Source organism: Lepisma saccharinum, chromosome 30 (genome assembly GCF_977018435.1).
Source record: "Lepisma saccharinum chromosome 30, izLepSacc3.1, whole genome shotgun sequence".
In the NCBI taxonomy this organism is placed as follows: Eukaryota; Metazoa; Arthropoda; class Insecta; order Zygentoma; family Lepismatidae; genus Lepisma; species Lepisma saccharinum.
The window spans coordinates 6,607,054-6,631,187 of NC_139258.1; the positions used below are offsets into that span (position 1 = coordinate 6,607,054).

Here is a 24,134-nt window from a genome sequence, read left to right on the forward strand (position 1 = left end):
TCCACCATACTCCTTTGATCTGCAACCTGCAGACTTCTTTCTGTTTCCCTGCCTGAGGAGAGTTACGAAAGGCACACATTTTGAACTGTATTGTGGCGGATGGGGATTATTTTGAAGGCCAATACAGGTGAATTTGTTTGTATCTTCTGATACAATTCACTGAACTTGTTAGACACAGGGTGTATAGTTTATCTCCAATAAAGTAATATAAATTATAGGAATTTTAAAGGGTGTTTTAATAGATAACCATCACAATTTTTCCCAAACTACAATTCCATGAGGATGAAATAAGACACATGTGTTTCCTTAAACTTTTTTTTTTAATGTCCAAAAATCACATTAAAACTTCTTGAAACTTTTCTTTGATTTTGCACCCTTGGCCACCTTCAAGACGACAAACCTCACGGTTTTGCTCAGAGGTCTGCACTCACCAACCGTCACGATGTCTCCAAGAGCAACATCCCTGGAAGTGGAAAAAAAATTGGAAATAATTAAGTCTTCTTAACGTTTAACTGACATGTGCAGTTATTCAGTTAATCATTAGCCAATAGACATTCAGTGAATTATTACACCAGCACAGAGGGGAAATCATTATTCCAAATAATTTAGAAGCTATACCCTGTCTCAGTTATGTCTGGAGCAAGACTGCGCATAGTGGCAGAGGAGGGGAAATTGAGTGGGCAGAGTGAAGCAGTGCACGCTGCTGAGAAACCTTGTAAATGAAATCACTTTCCCCCTCCTCCACACAATCCAGTTACTCTGTGTTCATTAGTAGAGCAATCTCACGTTACTACTTGTGCAGAGACTTGTTCTAGTTTGCCTGCTCCACAAATAGCTGGGACATAGTGTATAACACAGAATACAAGAAATTTCACTGCTGGTAATAAATGTTACGTGATTGTACCTTTTAATACAAAATGTGGTACTACATACTAAACATAGAATGGGAATATGATTATCTGGTAACATCACCTATAAACTTCAAAGGTGTACACTACGGATGGCCAAATCCTGATATCAGATATCATAATTATCCAGACATTCGGATTCTCAGAAATGTCCGGATAACAGAATGTGTGTGAAAATTATTCATGTTTCACAGGCTATCCAAATATTCCTTTATTCGTCATGCTCATATTTCACTCTATGGATTTTCCACATACCCTTAGGTCTCCACCACAGATGACTAAACTTCCTGAATCATGGCGCTTCAGTGGAATTTCAATTTTTTACATTTTACATTTGAATGTATGATGTGGGAAAGTTTAAAATCCGGGAACGTACAATGGGGTTGCACGTACTTTCAACATTTTTCCTACACACATGACAAGCTACCAACGTGGATAACTGTTTTATGAGCAATGACACAGTATGCCAGAGATCCAAGATTGAGTCCTGGTCGAGCCAGCATACTTCTCTCATTATGAATTATCGTAACTAACGAGATAATGTGATTAAGCAGTCTTACAAGTAAATAAAATGTTTTTTGACCTGACATTAGGTTTTCTTTATTCGCAAAGCCTATTGTAATTACGTTGGTTACACACATTAAGCAAATGATCGAACAACACAAATCCTTCATTTAATATTTGTTCTAAAAAATTCAGTACAACACAAAAATTCCCATTCTTTGAACGTTTAAAAAACATCCATGAGCATCTGAAATATTAACAAACAAAACTTCGACCTGACAAATTTCCACAGGTTAAATTAAATAATTCTCAATAACACTGCATTAGATCAGAAAAAAAGATTTTGCATAATTAAAAATTCAGAAAACCGTCAAATATCATCATATGCAACTACACATTTATCAGGGTAATGTGAAAGTATTCACAATAATATTGTTCTATTAAAGTGTGTTGGCATCAGAAGAATAAAATTGTGCTTCATTCAAAATTCAGAAGACCGTCGAATATTATCATATGCAACTACACTTTTCTGAGCGCAATGTGAAAGAATTCACAATAATATTGTTCTATTAAAGTAAGTGTGTTGGCATCAGTAAAATGAAAATGTGCTTCATTCAAAATTCAGAAGACCGTCAAATATCATCATATGCAACTACACTTTTCTGAGGGCAATGTGAAAGAATTCACAATAATAATATTGTTCTATTAAAGTGTGTTGGCATCAGAAGAATAAAATTGTGCTTCATTCAAAATTCAGAAGACCGTCGAATATCATCATATGCAACTACACTTTTCTGAGGGCAATGTGAAAGAATTCACAATAATATTGTTCTATTAAAGTAAGTGTGTTGGCATCAGTAAAATGAAAATGTGCTTCATTCAAAATTCAGAAGACCGTCAAATATCATCATATGCAACTACACTTTTCTGAGGGCAATGTGAAAGAATTCACAATAATATTGTTCTATTAAAGTAAGTGTGTTGGCATCAGTAAAATGAAAATGTTCTACATTCAAAATTCAGAAGACCGTCGAATATCATCATATGCAACTACACTTTTCTGAGGGCAATGTGAAAGAATTCACAATAATATTGTTCTATTAAAGTAAGTGTGTTGGCATCAGAAGAATAAAATTGTGCTTCATTCAAAATTCAGAAGACCGTCGAATATCATCATATGCAACTACACTTTTCTGAGGGCAATGTGAAAGAATTCACAATAATATTGTTCTATTAAAGTAAGTGTGTTGGCATCAGTAAAATGAAAATGTTCTACATTCAAAATTCAGAAGACCGTCGAATATCATCATATGCAACTACACTTTTCTGAGGGCAATGTGAAAGAATTCACAATAATATTGTTCTATTAAAGTAAGTGTGTTGGCATCAGTAAAATGAAAATGTTCTACATTCAAAATTCAGAAGACCGTCGAATATCATCATATGCAACTACACTTTTCTGAGGGCAATGTGAAAGAATTCACAATAATATTGTTCTATTAAAGTAAGTGTGTTGGCATCAGTAAAATGAAAATGTTCTACATTCAAAATTCAGAAGACCGTCAAATATCATCATATGCAACTACACTTTTCTGAGGGCAATGTGAAAGAATTCACAATAATATTGTTCTATTAAAGTAAGTGTGTTGGCATCAGTAAAATGAAAATGTTCTACATTCAAAATTCAGAAGACCGTCGAATATCATCATATGCAACTACACTTTTCTGAGGGCAATGTGAAAGAATTCACAATAATATTGTTCTATTAAAGTAAGTGTGTTGGCATCAGTAAAATGAAAATGTGCTTCATTCAAAATTCAGAAGACCGTCAAATATCATCATATGCAACTACACTTTTCTGAGGGCAATGTGAAAGAATTCACAATAATATTGTTCTATTAAAGTAAGTGTGTTGGCATCAGTAAAATGAAAATGTTCTACATTCAAAATTCAGAAGACCGTCGAATATCATCATATGCAACTACACTTTTCTGAGGGCAATGTGAAAGAATTCACAATAATATTGTTCTATTAAAGTAAGTGTGTTGGCATCAGAAGAATAAAATTGTGCTTCATTCAAAATTCAGAAGACCGTCGAATATCATCATATGCAACTACACTTTTCTGAGGGCAATGTGAAAGAATTCACAATAATATTGTTCTATTAAAGTAAGTGTGTTGGCATCAGTAAAATGAAAATGTTCTACATTCAAAATTCAGAAGACCGTCGAATATCATCATATGCAACTACACTTTTCTGAGGGCAATGTGAAAGAATTCACAATAATATTGTTCTATTAAAGTAAGTGTGTTGGCATCAGTAAAATGAAAATGTTCTACATTCAAAATTCAGAAGACCGTCGAATATCATCATATGCAACTACACTTTTCTGAGGGCAATGTGAAAGAATTCACAATAATATTGTTCTATTAAAGTAAGTGTGTTGGCATCAGTAAAATGAAAATGTTCTACATTCAAAATTCAGAAGACCGTCGAATATCATCATATGCAACTACACTTTTCTGAGGGCAATGTGAAAGAATTCACAATAATATTGTTCTATTAAAGTAAGTGTGTTGGCAACAGTAAAAGGAAAATGTGCTTCATTCAAAATTCAGAAGACCGTTGAATATCATCATATGCAACTACACTTTTCTGAGGGCAATGTGAAAGAATTCACAATAATATTGTTCTATTAAAGTAAGTGTGTTGGCATCAGTAAAATGAAAATGTTCTACATTCAAAATTCAGAAGACCGTCGAATATCATCATATGCAACTACACTTTTCTGAGGGCAATGTGAAAGAATTCACAATAATATTGTTCTATTAAAGTAAGTGTGTTGGCATCAGAAGAATAAAATTGTGCTTCATTCAAAATTCAGAAGACCGTCGAATATCATCATATGCAACTACACTTTTCTGAGGGCAATGTGAAAGAATTCACAATAATATTGTTCTATTAAAGTACGTGTGTTGGCATCAGTAAAAGGAAAATGTGCTTCATTCAAAATTCAGAAGACCGTTGAATATCATCATATGCAACTACACTTTTCTGAGGGCAATGTGAAAGAATTCACAATAATATTGTTCTATTAAAGTAAGTGTGTTGGCATCAGTAAAATGAAAATGTTCTACATTCAAAATTCAGAAGACCGTCGAATATCATCATATGCAACTACACTTTTCTGAGGGCAATGTGAAAGAATTCACAATAATATTGTTCTATTAAAGTAAGTGTGTTGGCATCAGAAGAATAAAATTGTGCTTCATTCAAAATTCAGAAGACCGTCGAATATCATCATATGCAACTACACTTTTCTGAGGGCAATGTGAAAGAATTCACAATAATATTGTTCTATTAAAGTACGTGTGTTGGCATCAGTAAAAGGAAAATGTGCTTCATTCAAAATTCAGAAGACCGTTGAATATCATCATATGCAACTACACTTTTCTGAGGGCAATGTGAAAGAATTCACAATAATATTGTTCTATTAAAGTAAGTGTGTTGGCATCAGTAAAATGAAAATGTTCTACATTCAAAATTCAGAAGACCGTCGAATATCATCATATGCAACTACACTTTTCTGAGGGCAATGTGAAAGAATTCACAATAATATTGTTCTATTAAAGTAAGTGTGTTGGCATCAGAAGAATAAAATTGTGCTTCATTCAAAATTCAGAAGACCGTCGAATATCATCATATGCAACTACACTTTTCTGAGGGCAATGTGAAAGAATTCACAATAATATTGTTCTATTAAAGTAAGTGTGTTGGCATCAGTAAAATGAAAATGTTCTACATTCAAAATTCAGAAGACCGTCGAATATCATCATATGCAACAACACTTTTCTGAGGGCAATGTGAAAGAATTCACAATAATATTGTTCTATTAAAGTAAGTGTGTTGGCATCAGTAAAATGAAAATGTTCTACATTCAAAATTCAGAAGACCGTCGAATATCATCATATGCAACTACACTTTTCTGAGGGCAATGTGAAAGAATTCACAATAATATTGTTCTATTAAAGTAAGTGTGTTGGCAACAGTAAAAGGAAAATGTGCTTCATTCAAAATTCAGAAGACCGTTGAATATCATCATATGCAACTACACTTTTCTGAGGGCAATGTGAAAGAATTCACAATAATATTGTTCTATTAAAGTAAGTGTGTTGGCATCAGTAAAATGAAAATGTTCTACATTCAAAATTCAGAAGACCGTCGAATATCATCATATGCAACTACACTTTTCTGAGGGCAATGTGAAAGAATTCACAATAATATTGTTCTATTAAAGTAAGTGTGTTGGCATCAGAAGAATAAAATTGTGCTTCATTCAAAATTCAGAAGACCGTCGAATATCATCATATGCAACTACACTTTTCTGAGGGCAATGTGAAAGAATTCACAATAATATTGTTCTATTAAAGTACGTGTGTTGGCATCAGTAAAAGGAAAATGTGCTTCATTCAAAATTCAGAAGACCGTTGAATATCATCATATGCAACTACACTTTTCTGAGGGCAATGTGAAAGAATTCACAATAATATTGTTCTATTAAAGTAAGTGTGTTGGCATCAGTAAAATGAAAATGTTCTACATTCAAAATTCAGAAGACCGTCGAATATCATCATATGCAACTACACTTTTCTGAGGGCAATGTGAAAGAATTCACAATAATATTGTTCTATTAAAGTAAGTGTGTTGGCATCAGAAGAATAAAATTGTGCTTCATTCAAAATTCAGAAGACCGTCGAATATCATCATATGCAACTACACTTTTCTGAGGGCAATGTGAAAGAATTCACAATAATATTGTTCTATTAAAGTACGTGTGTTGGCATCAGTAAAAGGAAAATGTGCTTCATTCAAAATTCAGAAGACCGTCGAATATCATCATATGCAACTACACTTTTCTGAGGGCAATGTGAAAGAATTCACAATAATATTGTTCTATTAAAGTAAGTGTGTTGGCATCAGTAAAATGAAAATGTTCTACATTCAAAATTCAGAAGACCGTCAAATATCATCATATGCAACTACACTTTTCTGAGGGCAATGTGAAAGAATTCACAATAATATTGTTCTATTAAAGTAAGTGTGTTGGCATCAGAAGAATAAAATTGTGCTTCATTCAAAATTCAGAAGACCATCGAATATCATCATATGCAACTACACTTTTCTGAGGGCAATGTGAAAGAATTCACAATAATATTGTTCTATTAAAGTGTGTTGGCATCAGTAAAATGAAAATGTGCTTCATTCAAAATTCAGAAGACCGTCGAATATCATCATATGCAACTACACTTTTCTGAGGGCAATGTGAAAGAATTCACAATAATATTGTTCTATTAAAGTAAGTGTGTTGGCATCAGCAGAATAAAATTGTGCTTCATTCAAAATTCAGAAGACCGTCGAATATCATCATATGCAACTACACTTTTCTGAGGGCAATGTGAAAGAATTCACAATAATATTGTTCTATTAAAGTAAGTGTGTTGGCATCAGAAGAATAAAATTGTGCTTCATTCAAAATTCAGAAGACCGTCGAATATCATCATATGCAACTACACTTTTCTGAGGGCAATGTGAAAGAATTCACAATAATATTGTTCTATTAAAGTAAGTGTGTTGGCATCAGTAAAATGAAAATGTGCTTCATTCAAAATTCAAAAGACCATCGAATATCATCATATGCAAATTCACTTTTCTGAGGGCAATGTGAAAGAATTCACAATAATATTGTTCTATTAAAGTAAGTGTGTTGGCATCAGTAAAATGAAAATGTTCTACATTCAAAATTCAGAAGACCGTCGAATATCATCATATGCAACTACACTTTTCTGAGGGCAATGTGAAAGAATTCACAATAATATTGTTCTATTAAAGTAAGTGTGTTGGCATCAGAAGAATAAAATTGTGCTTCATTCAAAATTCAGAAGACCGTCGAATATCATCATATGCAACTACACTTTTCTGAGGGCAATGTGAAAGAATTCACAATAATATTGTTCTATTAAAGTAAGTGTGTTGGCATCAGTAAAATGAAAATGTTCTACATTCAAAATTCAGAAGACCGTCGAATATCATCATATGCAACTACACTTTTCTGAGGGCAATGTGAAAGAATTCACAATAATATTGTTCTATTAAAGTAAGTGTGTTGGCATCAGTAAAATGAAAATGTGCTTCATTCAAAATTCAAAAGACCGTCGAATATCATCATATGCAAATTCACTTTTCTGAGGGCAATGTGAAAGAATTCACAATAATATTGTTCTATTAAAGTAAGTGTGTTGGCATCAGTAAAATGAAAATGTTCTACATTCAAAATTCAGAAGACCGTCGAATATCATCATATGCAACTTCACTTTTCTGAGGGCAATGTGAAAGAATTCACAATAATATTGTTCTATTAAAGTAAGTGTGTTGGCATCAGAAGAATAAAATTGTGCTTCATTCAAAATTCAGAAGACCGTCGAATATCATCATATGCAACTACACTTTTCTGAGGGCAATGTGAAAGAATTCACAATAATATTGTTCTATTAAAGTAAGTGTGTTGGCATCAGTAAAATGAAAATGTTCTACATTCAAAATTCAGAAGACCGTCGAATATCATCATATGCAACTACACTTTTCTGAGGGCAATGTGAAAGAATTCACAATAATATTGTTCTATTAAAGTAAGTGTGTTGGCATCAGTAAAATGAAAATGTTCTACATTCAAAATTCAGAAGACCGTCGAATATCATCATATGCAACTACACTTTTCTGAGGGCAATGTGAAAGAATTCACAATAATATTGTTCTATTAAAGTAAGTGTGTTGGCATCAGTAAAATGAAAATGTGCTTCATTCAAAATTCAGAAGACCGTCGAATATCATCATATGCAACTACACTTTTCTGAGGGCAATGTGAAAGAATTCACAATAATATTGTTCTATTAAAGTAAGTGTGTTGGCATCAGTAAAATGAAAATGTTCTACATTCAAAATTCAGAAGACCGTCGAATATCATCATATGCAACTACACTTTTCTGAGGGCAATGTGAAAGAATTCACAATAATATTGTTCTATTAAAGTAAGTGTGTTGGCATCAGAAGAATAAAATTGTGCTTCATTCAAAATTCAGAAGACCATCGAATATCATCATATGCAACTACACTTTTCTGAGGGCAATGTGAAAGAATTCACAATAATATTGTTCTATTAAAGTAAGTGTGTTGGCATCAGTAAAATGAAAATGTGCTTCATTCAAAATTCAGAAGACCGTCGAATATCATCATATGCAACTACACTTTTCTGAGGGCAATGTGAAAGAATTCACAATAATATTGTTCTATTAAAGTTAGTGATGTGGCCTCGGTGGCTGTCGGTAACACATCTGACTACCATGCTAAAGGTCCCGGCTTCAATCCCCGGCCGGTTCATATCCGGGAACTTTTCTAATGATGGAAGCGGCCCCGGGCACCCACCCAGCGTCGAATAACATGGGTACCTGGGGGGTAAAGGCGGTCAGGGGCATGGTGTTGATCACATCACCCCCACTCAGAACCGGATCAAGAAAGTGTGGGTCATTACCACCTATACGCCTTCATGGCATGCTGCTAAGCACAGGGGAACACTTTACTTTCACTTTACTTTTTATTAAAGTAAGTGTGTTGGCATCAGAAGAATAAAATTGTGCTTCATTCAAAATTCAGAAGACCGTCGAATATCATCATATGCAACTACACATTTATCAGGAAAATGTGAAAAAAAAAAAAATATTGTTCTATTAAAGCAAGTGTGTTGGCATCAGTAAGATAAAATTACGCTTCATCAAAAATTCAGAAGACCGTCGAATATCCTCATATGCAATTACACTTTCTTCAGGGTATATAATAGACAATAACATTAGTTTATTAAAATGTGTGTGTTGGCATAAAAAAAAAATTGTGCTTCATTCAAAATTGAGAAGACCGTCGAATATCATATGCAACTACACTTTTCTCACGGTATATAATAGACAATAATATTAGCATATTAAAATGTGTGTGTTGGCAAAAAAATAAAATTGTGCTTCATTCAAAATTCAGAAGACCATCTAATATCATCAAATTTAACTACACTTTTCTCAGGGAAATTTCAAACAATTCATAATAATATTGTTCTATTAAAGTAAGTGTGCAGGCATCAGTAAAATAAAATTGTGCTTCATTCAAAATTCAGAAGACCGATGAATATAATCATATGCAACTACACATTTACCAGGGTAATGTGAAAGAATTCACAAAAATATTGTTCTATTAAAGTAAGTGTGTTGGCAAGAGTAAGATAAAATTGTGCTCCATTCAAAATTCAGAAGACCATCAAATATCATCATATGCTACCACAATTTTTGCAGGGTGTATGGGTAATTCTAAAAGAAAAAATGATAGAAACTTTCTCTAGCTCTCATTAAAATGATTTAAAAATATTTAGGAACATCAAAATAATTTTAAAAATATAATATCTTAGTTGAGAAAATTTAAAAAAAATGATTTTTGATTTATTTTACTTCGACTCTTGGCTTATTTGCGAAGATGGAGATGAAATTGATGAATGCACACTCAAACATCAATGCCCAGGCCAGGATTTGAACCCGGGACCCCTGGCATCATAGGGCGATTTACTAAACACTCCGGCACGGGGGCCGGCAGAGAAAATTTTAAAAATATAATGTCCCAGGGGAACTTTCCACTCGGTGGACACTGGTAAAAGGTCTCATAAAAATCCACACATTGCATCACTATTCAATCCACATCAAGAAATTGGAGAGAAGGGATGCTATTGTGATTTGAAGAGACAGTTGGGGGTGTTGGAATTGCCTTTTGTGCGAAATTTGTGGGATTAAGTTAAAAGGTTCCAACTTTGTTGAGACCACATTTCCACTCCATGGACAACCCTCTCGAGGTGAGGAATTTTGCAAACCATTCATTAATACAGTTTGAGTTATAAACTTTATATACAGAGCTCAGCTGAAAATATATGTTTGCTAACTTGAATTTCCATGAAGTAATACAACAACAAAAAAAAAAAAAAAAAAATTTGTCCCCTACGTGGACATGTCCACAGAAACAGAGGAAAATTTCATGTTTTAATCATTTGTTGAATCGAAATTAATAAAACTAAACTATTTGTAATTTTAGGCTCACATATTCTTTTAACGTGAGTTTTTGTACATTTCAATATTCTATTGCTTTCTTGCATCTCTTGTTCACCAAATGAGTAATTTAACTTATTGATGAGTAAACTTGTTATTGTTACTACCATCTTTTCTTTTTACAAAAAAGTGAAACTTGCCATCCTAGTAGGCCCCTAATTACTATACTGCAATTTTATGAATTATGTGTAAACAATTTCTGTGAATCACGTCTCATGTAACTCATTTCTGCTCCTCCACTCTGTGGACAAGCCAGTTTTACAAATTTTAATTTTCTGATTAACTAGGGGCAAATGATCTTGGTACGCAGAGCAATAAGATTTCTTTGGGCAAAAAATTTGTAAGCGGCAGACATTCATCGTGAATGTGGTACGACAATCACTTATGAAATTTACTGTAACACTTTGCAGGAATGAGAAGAGTCATCCACAACAAACGTTGCGTTGTTGTGTTCGTGCATGACAACGCTCACTCTCACACTGCTGGGCGAACACAAGACCTTTCACGCCAATTCAAATGGTACGGTTTTTTATCATCCCCGTACATCCCAGACTTGACTCCTTCTGATTTCTATCTGTTCACTCGCATGAAGAAGTGGCTTCTTCCAAGTTACCATCATCCCTGTTAAGTTTAGTACTCCTCCCTATGCAAATATTCACGGCTTCATAAACATTTCTACCCAATTTATTTTCCTCTTTCCTGATGACCTCTCTTTTTACGATTTTATGTCCACTTTTAATAATATGTTCTGATAGCCCCATTTTGGGGACTCCCTCTCTGATATCATCATGCTCCCCATCTCACGAGCATGATTCTTCCCATCTGCCCGATATACTCCCTGCCACATTCGCATTCTATCCTGGATACACCTTTTTGTCCATCTGGGTTTTCCTTCCCCCTTCAACACTTTCAATATTCTGTGAAACGTTTTTCTATTGGTAAAAAAGATGAAGAAAATAAACGATATGACACAGTTCAGCGTCAAAAACTCTGTGGAGGTTAAAAAATCTATTGAAAGGTTAGAAATTGAGAACGAAGATGAAATTAGTAGTTTCGACGTGGTCAATTTGTACCCAAGTGTACGCAGAGAGAAAGCAGGTGATTGTCTGCAGAGAGAAAGCAGGTGATTGTCTACAGAGATGGTTACTGGAAAATGGGATTGACATTTTGACAGCTTGGGAATATGTTAGGTGTTCACCCTTGTAACGGGATATAAATATTTTTATGTCCACGATAGGATTTATAGACAGAAAAAAGGGTTGGCAATGGGGAACCCGATATCAGGTATTGTAGCCTGCATTATGTAGAAAAAACTGCTTTGGAGCAAACATTGGGGGTAACATTAAATTATATGGGAGGTACGTCGACGATATATTAATAATAGGAAAGAAAAGAGAGCTCAATATTGTTTTTGAAGAATTAGGAAAACGGGACGAAAGGATTGATTTTACCAGGGAAAACCTCGTTGACGGTAAGATCAATTTCTTGGATCTTAGTATTACAAAAACATATAAAGACAGGCGTATACCATAAACCGTTAGCCGGGGACTTGTATATAAACAAAAAATCAGACCATCCCAGGAAAATAAAGACAAATGTTTTTTCTCAATTCTTTTATTAGGGCAGGAAGATTATACAATGAAGGGGAAAAAAAAAGAAAAGGAAGTACGAGGTTTATTTTTTAATTAGGGGCCGTTTTGCACTCACATTGGCAACACTGCATGCTTGACATTTTTCACATGTGTGTTAAGTTACCCACATGCCTTGCACGTAAACAGAGGCCATTTGCACATTGTGAAATGCTTGGTGTGTTGTGGTGGACAATGGAAGTGGTGCAGGTGATTGAAAATCCCGCCGAGTGTGAGATACGATCAGTGATCAGGTTTTTAACCATGAAAAATGTGAAAGCGGCAGACATTTATCGCCAGTTACGTGAGGTGTATGGTGAGAATGTCATTGTTGAAGGCAAAGTGCGTAAGTGGGTACGTCTGTTTAAGGCCGGTCGCATGAATGTTCATGACGAACCACAATCAGGATGCCCCTCAATCATAACGGACTCATTGGTGCATGATGATGAGAGCGTGATATGAGCCAACCACCGTTTGACAGTGTTTCTGCTGAATGGACAAACAGTTAATGCGGCCGTGTATTGCAATGCTCTCAAGAAACTTCGCCGAGCAATACAGAATAAACGACGAGGAATGCTGTCTTCCGATATCATGTTGCTGCACGACAACTCACGGGCCACACAGTCGCTCATCGACTCATTTGGCTGGGAGCGGATGGACCACCCTTCGTACAGTCCTGATCTTGCCCCTAACGATTATCACCTATTCCTCCACTTGAAGATTTTCCTCGATGGGAAGCGATTCAACAGCGCCGATGAAGCCAAGCAGACAGTGATGGATTGGCTGTCTGACCTGGCGGCATATTTCTTTGATGAGGGTCTACAAAAGCTCATTTACCACTACAGTAAGTGTCTCAACAACTATGGGAACTACATTGAGAAGTAGCTGAATGTACATACGAACAGCCACAGAGGGAATTACATTTCTTCCTTTGCATGTTTTAGTTTCATTTCAAAATGACCCCTAATTAAAAATAAACATCGTAGAACGGATAATAGGAGGTGGGGGGGGGGAAGGTACATGAACCAAGAAATGAATAGAATAGCTAGGAAAGCACAGAAGATCATCAAGAGGGAGATTAGTAATGACATTAATGGGAAAACAAGGGAAGAAGGGGAAGAGAAAAAGGAAACAAAGTTAGTTTTGTCGGAATTCCATATTATAAAGGGGTATCTGGAAAAATAGAAAAGACTGTAAAGGAATACGGGGTTAGATGTGGGATGAAGCCTTCCCCAGAATATAAAAAGGGAGGAAGTTAAACCCAGATGGACAAAAAGGTGTATACAGGATAGAATGTGAATGTGGCAGGGAGTATATCGGGCAGACTGGAAGAAGCATGCATGTGCGATGGGGAGAGTATCACAGGGAGAGTCCGCAAAACTGGGCTATCTGAACATACGAGGGTCATTCGGAAAGTAACCGCTCTTTGGCTGTAAATAGAAAACCCACATAGCTACAACAAATTTCTACTTTACATCTGAAAGGTACAACTGTCCTCTATTTTTCAACATAGTCGCCATGTCAATTCAAGTGTTTCACCAAATTAAAAATCCCTTCTGCATAAAACTTGGCCGGCTGGGTATTCAACCAACCTGTCACAGCATTTTAAAGATCCTCATTGTCAGCGAAGTGCACCAAGCCACTTCTTCATGCGAGAAAATCAGAAGGAGCCAAGTCTGGGATGTACGGGGATGATAAAAAAACGTACCATTTGAATTGGCGTAAAAAGATCTTGTGTTCGCCCAGCAGTGTGAGAGCGAGCGTTGTCATGTACGAACACAACAACGCGACGTTTGTTCTGGATGGTTCTTCTCATTTCTGCAAAGTGTTACAGTAAACTTCAGAAGTGATTGTCGTACCACATTCATGATGGATGTCTGCCGCTTACAGATTTTTTGCCCAAAGAAATCTTATCGCTCTGCGTACCTCACATTTTGCGGGATTTTTCGATGGCAGCAACACATTTTGTGATGTCATAACCAGCACACGCGCGCCACAAAGATGCTCTCACTAGCACAGCTGGAAGCGTACTGAATCACAGATTGCGTGACGTAACAACGGTTGCGATCTGCCAGCTACAATGGCGGTTACTTTCCGAATGACCCTCGTATTATTAAAAGTGGACATAAATTGTAAAGAGAGGTCATCAGGAAAGAGGAAAATAAATTGGGTAGAAATGTTTATGAAGCCGCGAATATTTGTATAGGGAGGAGTACTAAACTTAACAGGGATGATGGCAACTTGGGAGAAGGGTGGGTTAGACGTATCAAAAAATGGGATAAGGCAATGAAAACCGAACCTAAGATCAGCTTTCATGTTACTCCAGAGGTCATCAGAGCAGCAGGTGAGGAACGAGAATTTACGTTAGAATGGTGACATAATAGGAGGGAAAGGGGGATTGAATAGGAGGAGAAGCAGCTTTCACCTCATATCAGATTGGTGTTGTTCACCAGTGGTGGCCTTGCAAATGACGTGGGTTTTTATCGGTTTCAAGTGTTCCCATTTTTAAGTGATTTTAATCGAAATAGGTGGTTTGTCTTTACGGGATTTTTAAAATATGAAGTTTTCTTTTAAAATTAGGAATGTGTCAGGGAAAGTGTTTTCAACCCTACCCTCAACCTAATCCTCTTTTAACATTGCACTATGTTCAGTGTTTAGGAAAATATTTACGAACCTGATAAATGGGGCAGTAAGACCCTGAAACGTTCCAAAAAAGCTTCATACTCACTCACGTAAGCAGTGTTAAATTTAACTTTATACAATTTAACATTATTTTATTTAATAGTGAGTAATACATCCATTGTTACTATGGGTTAAATTGAAGATAAAAGTCTGTAACTCGTCAACCACTGCATCTTTTTGAACAATTGAAATCATAAATGTAAGAATGAGTAAAACCATTAAGCAGGGGGCAAAGGCCCCCCTTGTTTTTTTTCCCCCAAAGTTGCAGCACATATCCTCGTAGAGTGGCCTTTTGTCCTTCTTCCCTCCATATTTGGTCCATCTAGCATCCATAGGGCTGATGCTAGAAATGAAATTCTGGACACTGTGTAGAAGCTGGCAACACTACCACATTATATTATTATTTCTTAGTCAAGAAGTATCACTCTTGATTATAACAAACCTTGTACAGTAGTAGGAATGTACCACCGCTACATACTACATATTTTTTTTCATTCACTGTGATCTATTGAGGGAGAGGGGGGGGGGGGGCACAAGAATTTAGAAAAAAAAATTCAACTTTCCCTAACAGTAATTATTGGGACGCAAATGTATAAATTTTACTTCTGCTAAGGAAAAAAAAGGAAGAAAAAAACATCTGTCTACGACACTTAGTTTTAGAGTTAACGATTTTTTTTATATTTTGCAGTAAGTTTGAAAGGTGCGCACTTCAAATGGTGCTGGCTCAGTTCAAAAGGCAGGCACAGGAGATGTCTGGCTTCTAAAGGTTAAAATAAGTGTATGGCATCAGGAAATTAAGATTGTGCTTCATTCAAAATTCAGAATACGCTGATCATCATCATATGCAACTACCTCTTCACAAGGTATATAATTGATAGAGGCACATAATTTTGGTAAATAAAATTATATTTCGGTGTTATAGCGGTGAAAAATTGGCTGAAAAGTGGTATAAAAAAACATTTTCGTTTTAAAATTGTGAATATAATACTAAATTTGATTAAAAACTACACTTGGTACTCAAAATTAATATTTCACTTCTAAAAGCACATTTATGGAGTTTTCAGAGTATTAAGTTTATTTCTGTGTAAAGGAGTCCATTTGTGCTTCTACAATATTAACAGCAGAATTAATCAATTTTCCCTGAATTGCATAACTCTCAGGATAATTCAGACCTCGGAAGATGTCGCGTCGGTAAATAAACCCTAATTTTTTTGTGTTTAAGAATTTATTTCACACAGTTCATATCGCATTATTTCGTGAGAAAACATGGTAGCAAATGAAATCTCTCACCTTTCAAAATCATGAAAAATTAACATTACAATGTGTTATTTTGCATTTCGCTTTTGACGAAAAAACGAAATTTCAAAAAAACCATTGTGGTGTTAATTTTTCATGTTTTTGAAAGGTGTGTGGTGAATTTTCCTACCCTGTTTTGTCACGAAATAATGAGAAATGGACTGCAAAATAGACTCAAACACAAAATTTAGTTTATTTACTAACGCGATACTTTCTGAAGTCAGAATTATCCTGAGAGTTATGCAATTCACGGAAAATTGATTAATTCTGCTGTAAATATTTGAGAAGCAAAAATGGGCCCCTTTATACAGGAATAAGCTTAATATTGTGGTAACGACATAAATGTGCTATTAGAAGAGATATTTATTTTGTGTAGTAAGTGCAGTTTTTAAGTCAAATACTGCTTTTCACCGCTATAGCAGCGAAAATTTTATTTTATTTACCGCTTTTGAACCTGAAATTGACTCTTTTTGTACCAAAATTTTCCTTTTTTATTCCCTAAAAATATGTGAATCTAACAATAACCTACACCTTTCTAAAGTTATATGATAAATTGAAAAATATATCACATTAAAAAAGGAATGCAATATTCAGAAGTCCTTTGAATATCATCAAATACTACTACCCTTTTATCAGGGCATTTTAAATAATTCGTAATGATATTGTTACAGTGAAACACAGACATTAGATTATCTCTAATAATAAACTGAAGCTTGATGGTCCCAAAATAGCACAATATTATAAGTTTCCTTAACGTTAAATTTGCATGCATTTTAAAATCTTTCAATTTGGTTCCCTGTAAAAGAAAATGTAAAATCAAGTTCTCATTGTATTTCAGAAAATGTAGTGTGGCCACATGCAAAATTGATGGATACCATCACATGATGTTACTATTTTCTTATGGCTTTTCAAATAATACATAATGGTATTATGGTGGCCGCGGTGGCTCAGTCGGTAACGCGTCTGACTACCATGCTCAAGGTCCCGGGTTCGATTTCCGGCTGGTTCAAATCCGGGAACTTTTCTAACGGTGGAAGCGGCCCCGGCGCCTACCCAGCGTTGAATAACATGGGTACCTGGGGGAAACCCTGTGGGGTAAAGGCGGTCAGGGGCGTGATGCTGATCACATCACCCCCACTCACGACCGGATCAAGAAAGTGTGGGGCGTTACCCCCACACCCCCTATATGCCTTCATGGCAAGGTGCTATGCACAGGGGAACACTTTACCTTTTACCTTTACATAATGGTATTGGTATATTGGAATGAGTGTAATAAGTGTGTTGGCATCAGATATAAAATTGTCCTTCATGCAAAATTCAGAAGACCGTCGAATATCATCATATGCCACCATATTTTTTTAAAACCCTTAAAAAACAAGTTTTCATGTAGTTCTGGAATATATTGTGGCCCAGGTAATGTTACGACTGCTACATGAGTCCTTAGGCATGTCATTAGTGATTAGTAGAAGCACATATTTTTGGTAAATAAAAAAGCAAAATTTCGGTACAAAAGCAGAGTTGATTTCAGGTTCAAAAGTGGTAAATAAAATAAAATTTTGGTGTTATAGCGGTGAATAATCACATCAAAAGTGCTATATAAAATGACATTTTGGGTTTAAAATTGTGACTATAATCCTAAATTTGATTTAAAAACTGAACTTATTACACAAAATAAACTTACCCCTTCTAATAGCACATTTACGTATGTAGTTATCAGAGTATTAAATTTATTCCTGGGTAAAGTGGTCCATTTTTGCTTCTAAATATTTACAGCAGAATTAATCAATTTCCCGTGAATTGCATAACTCACAGGATACTTCAGACTTCAGAAAGTGTCGCGTCGGTATATAAACGGTAAATTTCGTGTTTAAGAGTCTATTTCGCAGTTAATTTCGTGACGAAACTGGGTAGAAAAATGCACCTCACACCTTTCAGAAACATGAAAAATGAACATTACAGCATGTTATTTCATATTTCGTGTTTTCGTCAAAAATGAAATTTGCATGCCTCTAGTAATTAGTAAAGTTTAATTCATTCCGAGAGAGGGGACTGTCCTGAAAATTATGTGAAATATTTTGTCAGCATGTTTGTCTCATGTTTGACGCTTTCAAACAAGTTACTTTCTACTTGTTCCGTATGTATATCCTATGAAGGATGCTGTGTAAATTCATATGTACAATATTTTACTTACATGCTGTAAACTTAAACATATTTTTGAAATACTGTATTTACTCATGTATAATGCACACTTTTTTCCAAAATTTTTGCTCCCAAAAACTGTGATGCATATTATGCACGGAATAATTCAGACAGCCAACATGAAACCGTACAGGGTCATTCCATGACTTTGGGACACATGCAATGATTTTTCATGTTTACGGAATCCTATCATGTTATATATTGTTGTAAGCTTAAATCCTGCAGTTTCTGAATATGGCAACAGTATTCCATTCAAGATAACGACACTAATGTGAAATGCAGTTGAAATAAGTTCATCACAAAATGAAAGAACGTTCTTATTTCTATGGTGCTTTGGATAAAAGAAAACAATAATTAAAATGTATTACTGGCCAATATATGGAGTGTGTATATTCCTTAATGGACGAAATCTTGCGCTCCTACCTGCTAGTTTGAAGGTCCTGAATGTGCTCTTATAAATGTTATATTAGTCAAGGAAAAAGTATATACCAGGCTGTCCCAGAAGTCCTGCACCATCAGCACACTGAGCTCCAAGATGTGAAGTTTGCGAGGATAGGTTGTGCCACCAGTGAAAGGCTGTTGGCAGGCATAGAGGACAGATTCGTGGGATGAAGTGAAGGCACGCACAGCATGTGTAGCGAGAGTTCTCGTGAAGTTAAAGTGGGCACGATGAGTGAGGACCATATTGCACTTGGTGCAGTGCGAAGGAAATTTGTCGTGTGGAGAACGAAGAAGTGGTGATTCGATCGACAGCTTCACGTTGGTTTAAAAAAGAATCGCTTCAGGTGATTTACGCCTCGCGGACAACGCCCGCACGGGGTGACCTCCGATGGACATTAACGAGTCTCTGCAGGATGCTGTGAATGGTACACCACAATCCAGCACACGTGTGTTAGCAAGAGTGGTTGGGGCATCCAAATCGACAGTAAACCGTCGCTTGCATGACATGGATTACACCAATAAACAGCACCGACAAAGTCCGCAAGAACTGACAGAGGTGCAGGCTCAGCTCAGAGTTGCAATTTGCCAGACATTGCTACAAAACCCGCATGATCTTCGTTTTTGGAGGAGGATTGTGACAGAAGACGAGAAGTGGGTGTTTCTGAAAACCCTGATACACGTAAACAATGGGTAAAAAGAAGACAGGAGGTCATCGCCCTTGTGAAACAGGACAGATTTGGGAAAAAGCTCATGCTGAGTGTGTGGTGGAATATTAACGGGATTGTCCATTATAAGTTTGTTCCAGAAGGTCATGCTGAAACAGGTTAACTGTATTCTGAACAATTACGGCCGAATGTATGCCATTCTGAACGGGAAATACCCGGCATTAACGAGGAGGAAGAGGTTACAGCTGCAAAATGACAATGCTCCCAGTCACCGGTCTCGAAGAGTGACCAACACCCTGGCTGAGCTTGACGGGTTTGAGTTGTTACATCATCCTGCCTATAGTCTGGATGTTGCACCATCGGATTACGGTTTGTTTCGCTCTCTTTCACATTTCCTGCATGGTCGGCACTTCAATTCAAACAATTCATATGATGAGGTAAATTCTGCCTGTCGTGAGTTTTTCAATTCTAAACCTGCCACCTGGTATCGCCATCAGATTGAACTGTTGTCGCAGAGATGGGTGAAGGTAATTGAACATGGAGGCCTGTACTTTGCTGAATAAAGTCTGTCTTTGTTTCTGATATTCTGCGTTTCATTCTCGCCCATGTATGGTGCAGGACTTCTGGGACAGCCTGGTATTTTGAAGTTATTTTAGACAAATTAAAAAAGGAATGAGCAAAAACACGTACAAAAGTTTGAAGGCCATTTCACACGATTTTTCACTTTGTAATGGAATGTTCTGCGACACCAAGAAAAGCAGTGCAACTCTGGCGGAATTCGAGCATGCACCTTCCGTCACATGGGATGCATATCAGCAGTATTTGTTGGGCGAGAAATAATAGAAAATAACTTCCTGGACACTGAAAATCCATAATTTAATTTTGATCTTGCTTTCTACTATTACAGAATAAATAAGGTGGTTCAAGAGTGAAAGCTTTGGGTTGCTAAACACAGTGGAAGAAGAGGGGGGAGGTGGCATGGGTTGGAGACTTATTGTTTACGCAAGAGGATATTCTCCTCTTGGTCCACAAGCAACAGGTGACTCACTGAATAGGTATGATGTTATTCACTCTTGATCAGCATAGCAAAAGCTCTACGACCTACAACTAAGGAAGCCATTTCTTGAAACTGGATTGTACTGCGAACTATATATGAGATATAATTTTTTGTACATTTTACCCATTAAAAACCAGGGCGCGCTCTACACACACGTAAATACAGTATTACTATCCTTCCTTGCCGGATGAAGGCAACCAGTACATACATGCTCTCTCTAGCCATCCATCCCAAGCAAAAAAGCCAATGTGTGGCTGAACTTTTATCGAAGAGCCTTCTCCTACTGTTGCAGAGAAGAGGATCTACGAGAGGAGATAGCCACCATCACTGAAATAGGCCTGAAACACAGCTACACAGAGGCACAACTTTCCACTTGGTGCAGTAAAGCAGAAATACAGGTCAGACACCCTAACCAACCACAATCAACCTTCAGCGGCCAATATAAATGGTTTGCCTTCTCCTACCATTCCACCACTTCGAACTGCATATCCAAAGGGTAACAGTTTCATACATCAGACACATATTTCTTCATCTTTACAGAATAAACTACTTACGGAAATGAGTTTCACTAAGGTTTCCAACGTTAGTCGAGGTATTTTCTTTCATCAGGGTATCTATTTGATCGGGAAATCATGTCAGTGTTTAGAACCTATTTTTTTTAACTATGCTTGCCTAACCTAACCTTATCGGAATGGTTTGTGATGATATCCATCAGCTACCCGTGCATAATGTACAATTTGCACACGTTACGAACACGATAGTAGGGATTTTTCGGTGAAGAAGGTTGGAAACACTGACATTCGAAAACAAAAGAAGCGATATCATTCGCAAAGTAAGCGATATCAGACCGTTACGTGCGTTCGGTAGCACTTAGAAAAATGTGTTATTTTAGTAGAAAAAGTGTGTTTTTGTGTAAAAAGCATAATGGCACCTTGAACTAAGTTCCGCAATACACATTTGGTAAGTACGAACCATGCGAAACACAAAATATCCAATTTTAATGTGTCTCCGATCTATGAAACTGTTACCTATCCAAAGCCCTTTTCCCATATTACATTAAAATAGCACACAAACCCAATTCCAAAATAGCTGATTGATAAACAAACACAAACGGTACTTCCTCTCCCCCCTTGATAACCCAGGTGTATACAATGCAGAGTGTGAATGCAATGACATTACATTTGCAGGTCCATCAGATCTGTCAATGAAAGAATCCAACAGCACCTAACAGATGCAAGAAAAGCTCAACCCACTACTGGACTTGCTAAACATATCAAATACAATAGGCATAAAATTCAAAAGGTTCAAGTCAAACACACTGCCCACACGCTCATACACACCAAAATCAAGGAAATGCATGCCATACATGGGCGTCCGGAAGGGGGGGCAAGGGGGGGCCGTGGCCCCCCCCCTGGAAAACGAAAGTCATCAAAAAATTACATATTTCACACACATAATTTAATTTCAGCCACAATAATGTGTGTTAATTATTGCACGAACATGATAAATTCAAATTTAAGCAATGTTTTTTGAGGGATGAACACTATTATTGGGGAAAATATGCCATGTTGGCCCCCCCTGGAAAAAAATACCTTCCTTGCCCCTCCCTGGAAAAAATCCTGTGGACGTCCATGATGCCATAATGCACTTCCCGCACGAGCTAAACATCGATAGCGGACAAGTGCACCACACTTGGATTCCACTACTACAACAGTCATCGCCTGGAAATAGCAGATGACACAGACCCAGACGCACAGTTAACAACAGCGCACCTAGCGGCAGCCAGAGAACTACAAACAAAAGACGCACGCCAAGCAACAGTACAGCAAGTTCCAACAAGGATGGTGGCATTGGCCACTGAAATTAATAGAACGAATAAGAAAAAAAACAGTTTCGCGGATAAAGTGAGTACTATATGAAGAAATAAACAAATATTGCAATTGGGGATATTTTTTTTGGACCAAAGTGTATTATGTCAAAAATAGCCCGAAAGAGTTTTCAACATGAAAAGCTACATTTCCTGACACACACAGAAAAAAAATATTGAGGCAAATCCTTATGGCATACAGTATTGCATAAAACTATAAAATAAATCTCCAAGTTCAGCTCACCAAATGCTTTCCAAAAGTTGGCACCACTATATATATTTTAAAAGCTAGCAAGTAGTCACTGACCTCACACCAACAGGAAAAAGGATGAGAATTGGACTAAGTCTTCTACATCAAGTCATTTTGGCTACTGATCATAGATTTCCTTTCTACACACACGTAAATATGTTCATGAACTTTTGGCAATATAAATTAACATATTCAAAACTTCATGCAGAATACTTTAATTACCTGAAACAAGGGGACAGGTGAACAGGCATGTTTCTGTGTCTCTTCTCAAATCTGTTGTACTTCCTGACGTAATGCAAGTAGTCCCGCCGAATGACGATTGTTCTCTGCATCTTCATCTTCTTCACAATTCCTGTCAGAATACGGCCACGGACAGACACATTGCCAGTGAATGGGCACTTCTTGTCAATGTATGTCCCATCAATAGCCTGGTCAAAAAAAGTAGAATTATTAGCAAGCCTGGACCATTTTATGCATAACAGTGTGCTGGACACAGTTGCAATGGTATACTTAGCCATAATGGTTGACCTAAAGTGTTAGCGGTTCAGCTTTGCGAGGATATAATTACTGTTAGTCACACGTTCCCAAGGTTAATTATTTATCTTCACAAAGTCCCACAATATGAAGAAAAATAACATCATAATGAGCATGCCAATTAGTCTTAAGAAATTCATTTCTTACATAAGTAAATACCACCGTCACCTTTCACAAATGTGGTGGCATGTCATCAAAATTGATTGGCGTAATACAATATTTTTGACAAGTAACAAGTATTTGATATTTACTCATTTTAAGTGGTGAAGTTGAACTGTCTTATTTGCTACAAATTTACATAAAAGTTCACTCCCATTTTTCCCATAAGCAATATGATTTACATAGCAGTTGAGAAATACCGATTTATAACAGTGATTCTTTAGAGCCAACTACACACATCAAAAAATGTTTGGAAACACCCCAGTTGACCAGTGAAATATGGAACGGTGCCTGGCATGTGACTCATCGTAGATGTCAGTCAAGACGTTTCCAGCAGAGCAGACAGAAATAGCAGCGCCACCGTGCAGCGTGGGTGGAAATAGTGCAACTCACAACCAGTCCGAGCTGTCAGTATGGTAAGACGCATTGTGTTTCCGTGTGTTGCAGTTAGTGAAACGCACGTGCCTGGGTAGAAAAATGTCTCCAGTAATGATATCAGAATACAATCATGTTCGAATTGTCACCTTAGTGGAGGAAGGTTAATCTTATCGTCAAGTTGGCCAACGAGTGGGTGCGAGTGTACCTACCCTGTCCAAACGTGGAAACGGTATGTGGAGACTGGAGGCGTCGTCGAATAGTCCTCACAGTGGTCACCCCCTTTCATCCACCCTAGCATAAGACCGTTATGTCCAAATTCGTGCCCAGAGAAACCTCGAACACATTGCTGCAGACCTCAGAAATGACATGTTCAGAGT

At 36.6% G+C, this 24,134-nt stretch overlaps 1 protein-coding gene across 2 annotated transcripts in view; it reads right to left on the bottom strand.

The window, feature by feature from the left end:
* Positions 1-301: 301 nt before the first annotated feature.
* The window catches only part of RpS11 (ribosomal protein S11), a 38,159-nt gene continuing 14,326 nt past the window's right edge, over positions 302-24,134 (bottom strand). For both annotated transcript variants that reach the window (XM_083115616.1, XM_083115615.1), the window contains exons 3-4: positions 22,909-23,114; positions 302-463 (exon numbers count right to left, since the gene is read on the bottom strand). In XM_083115616.1, the coding sequence (XP_082971742.1) occupies positions 340-463; positions 22,909-23,114 (330 nt within the window). In that variant the 3' untranslated portion in view covers positions 302-339. The remainder of the gene's footprint in view (positions 464-22,908; positions 23,115-24,134) is intronic.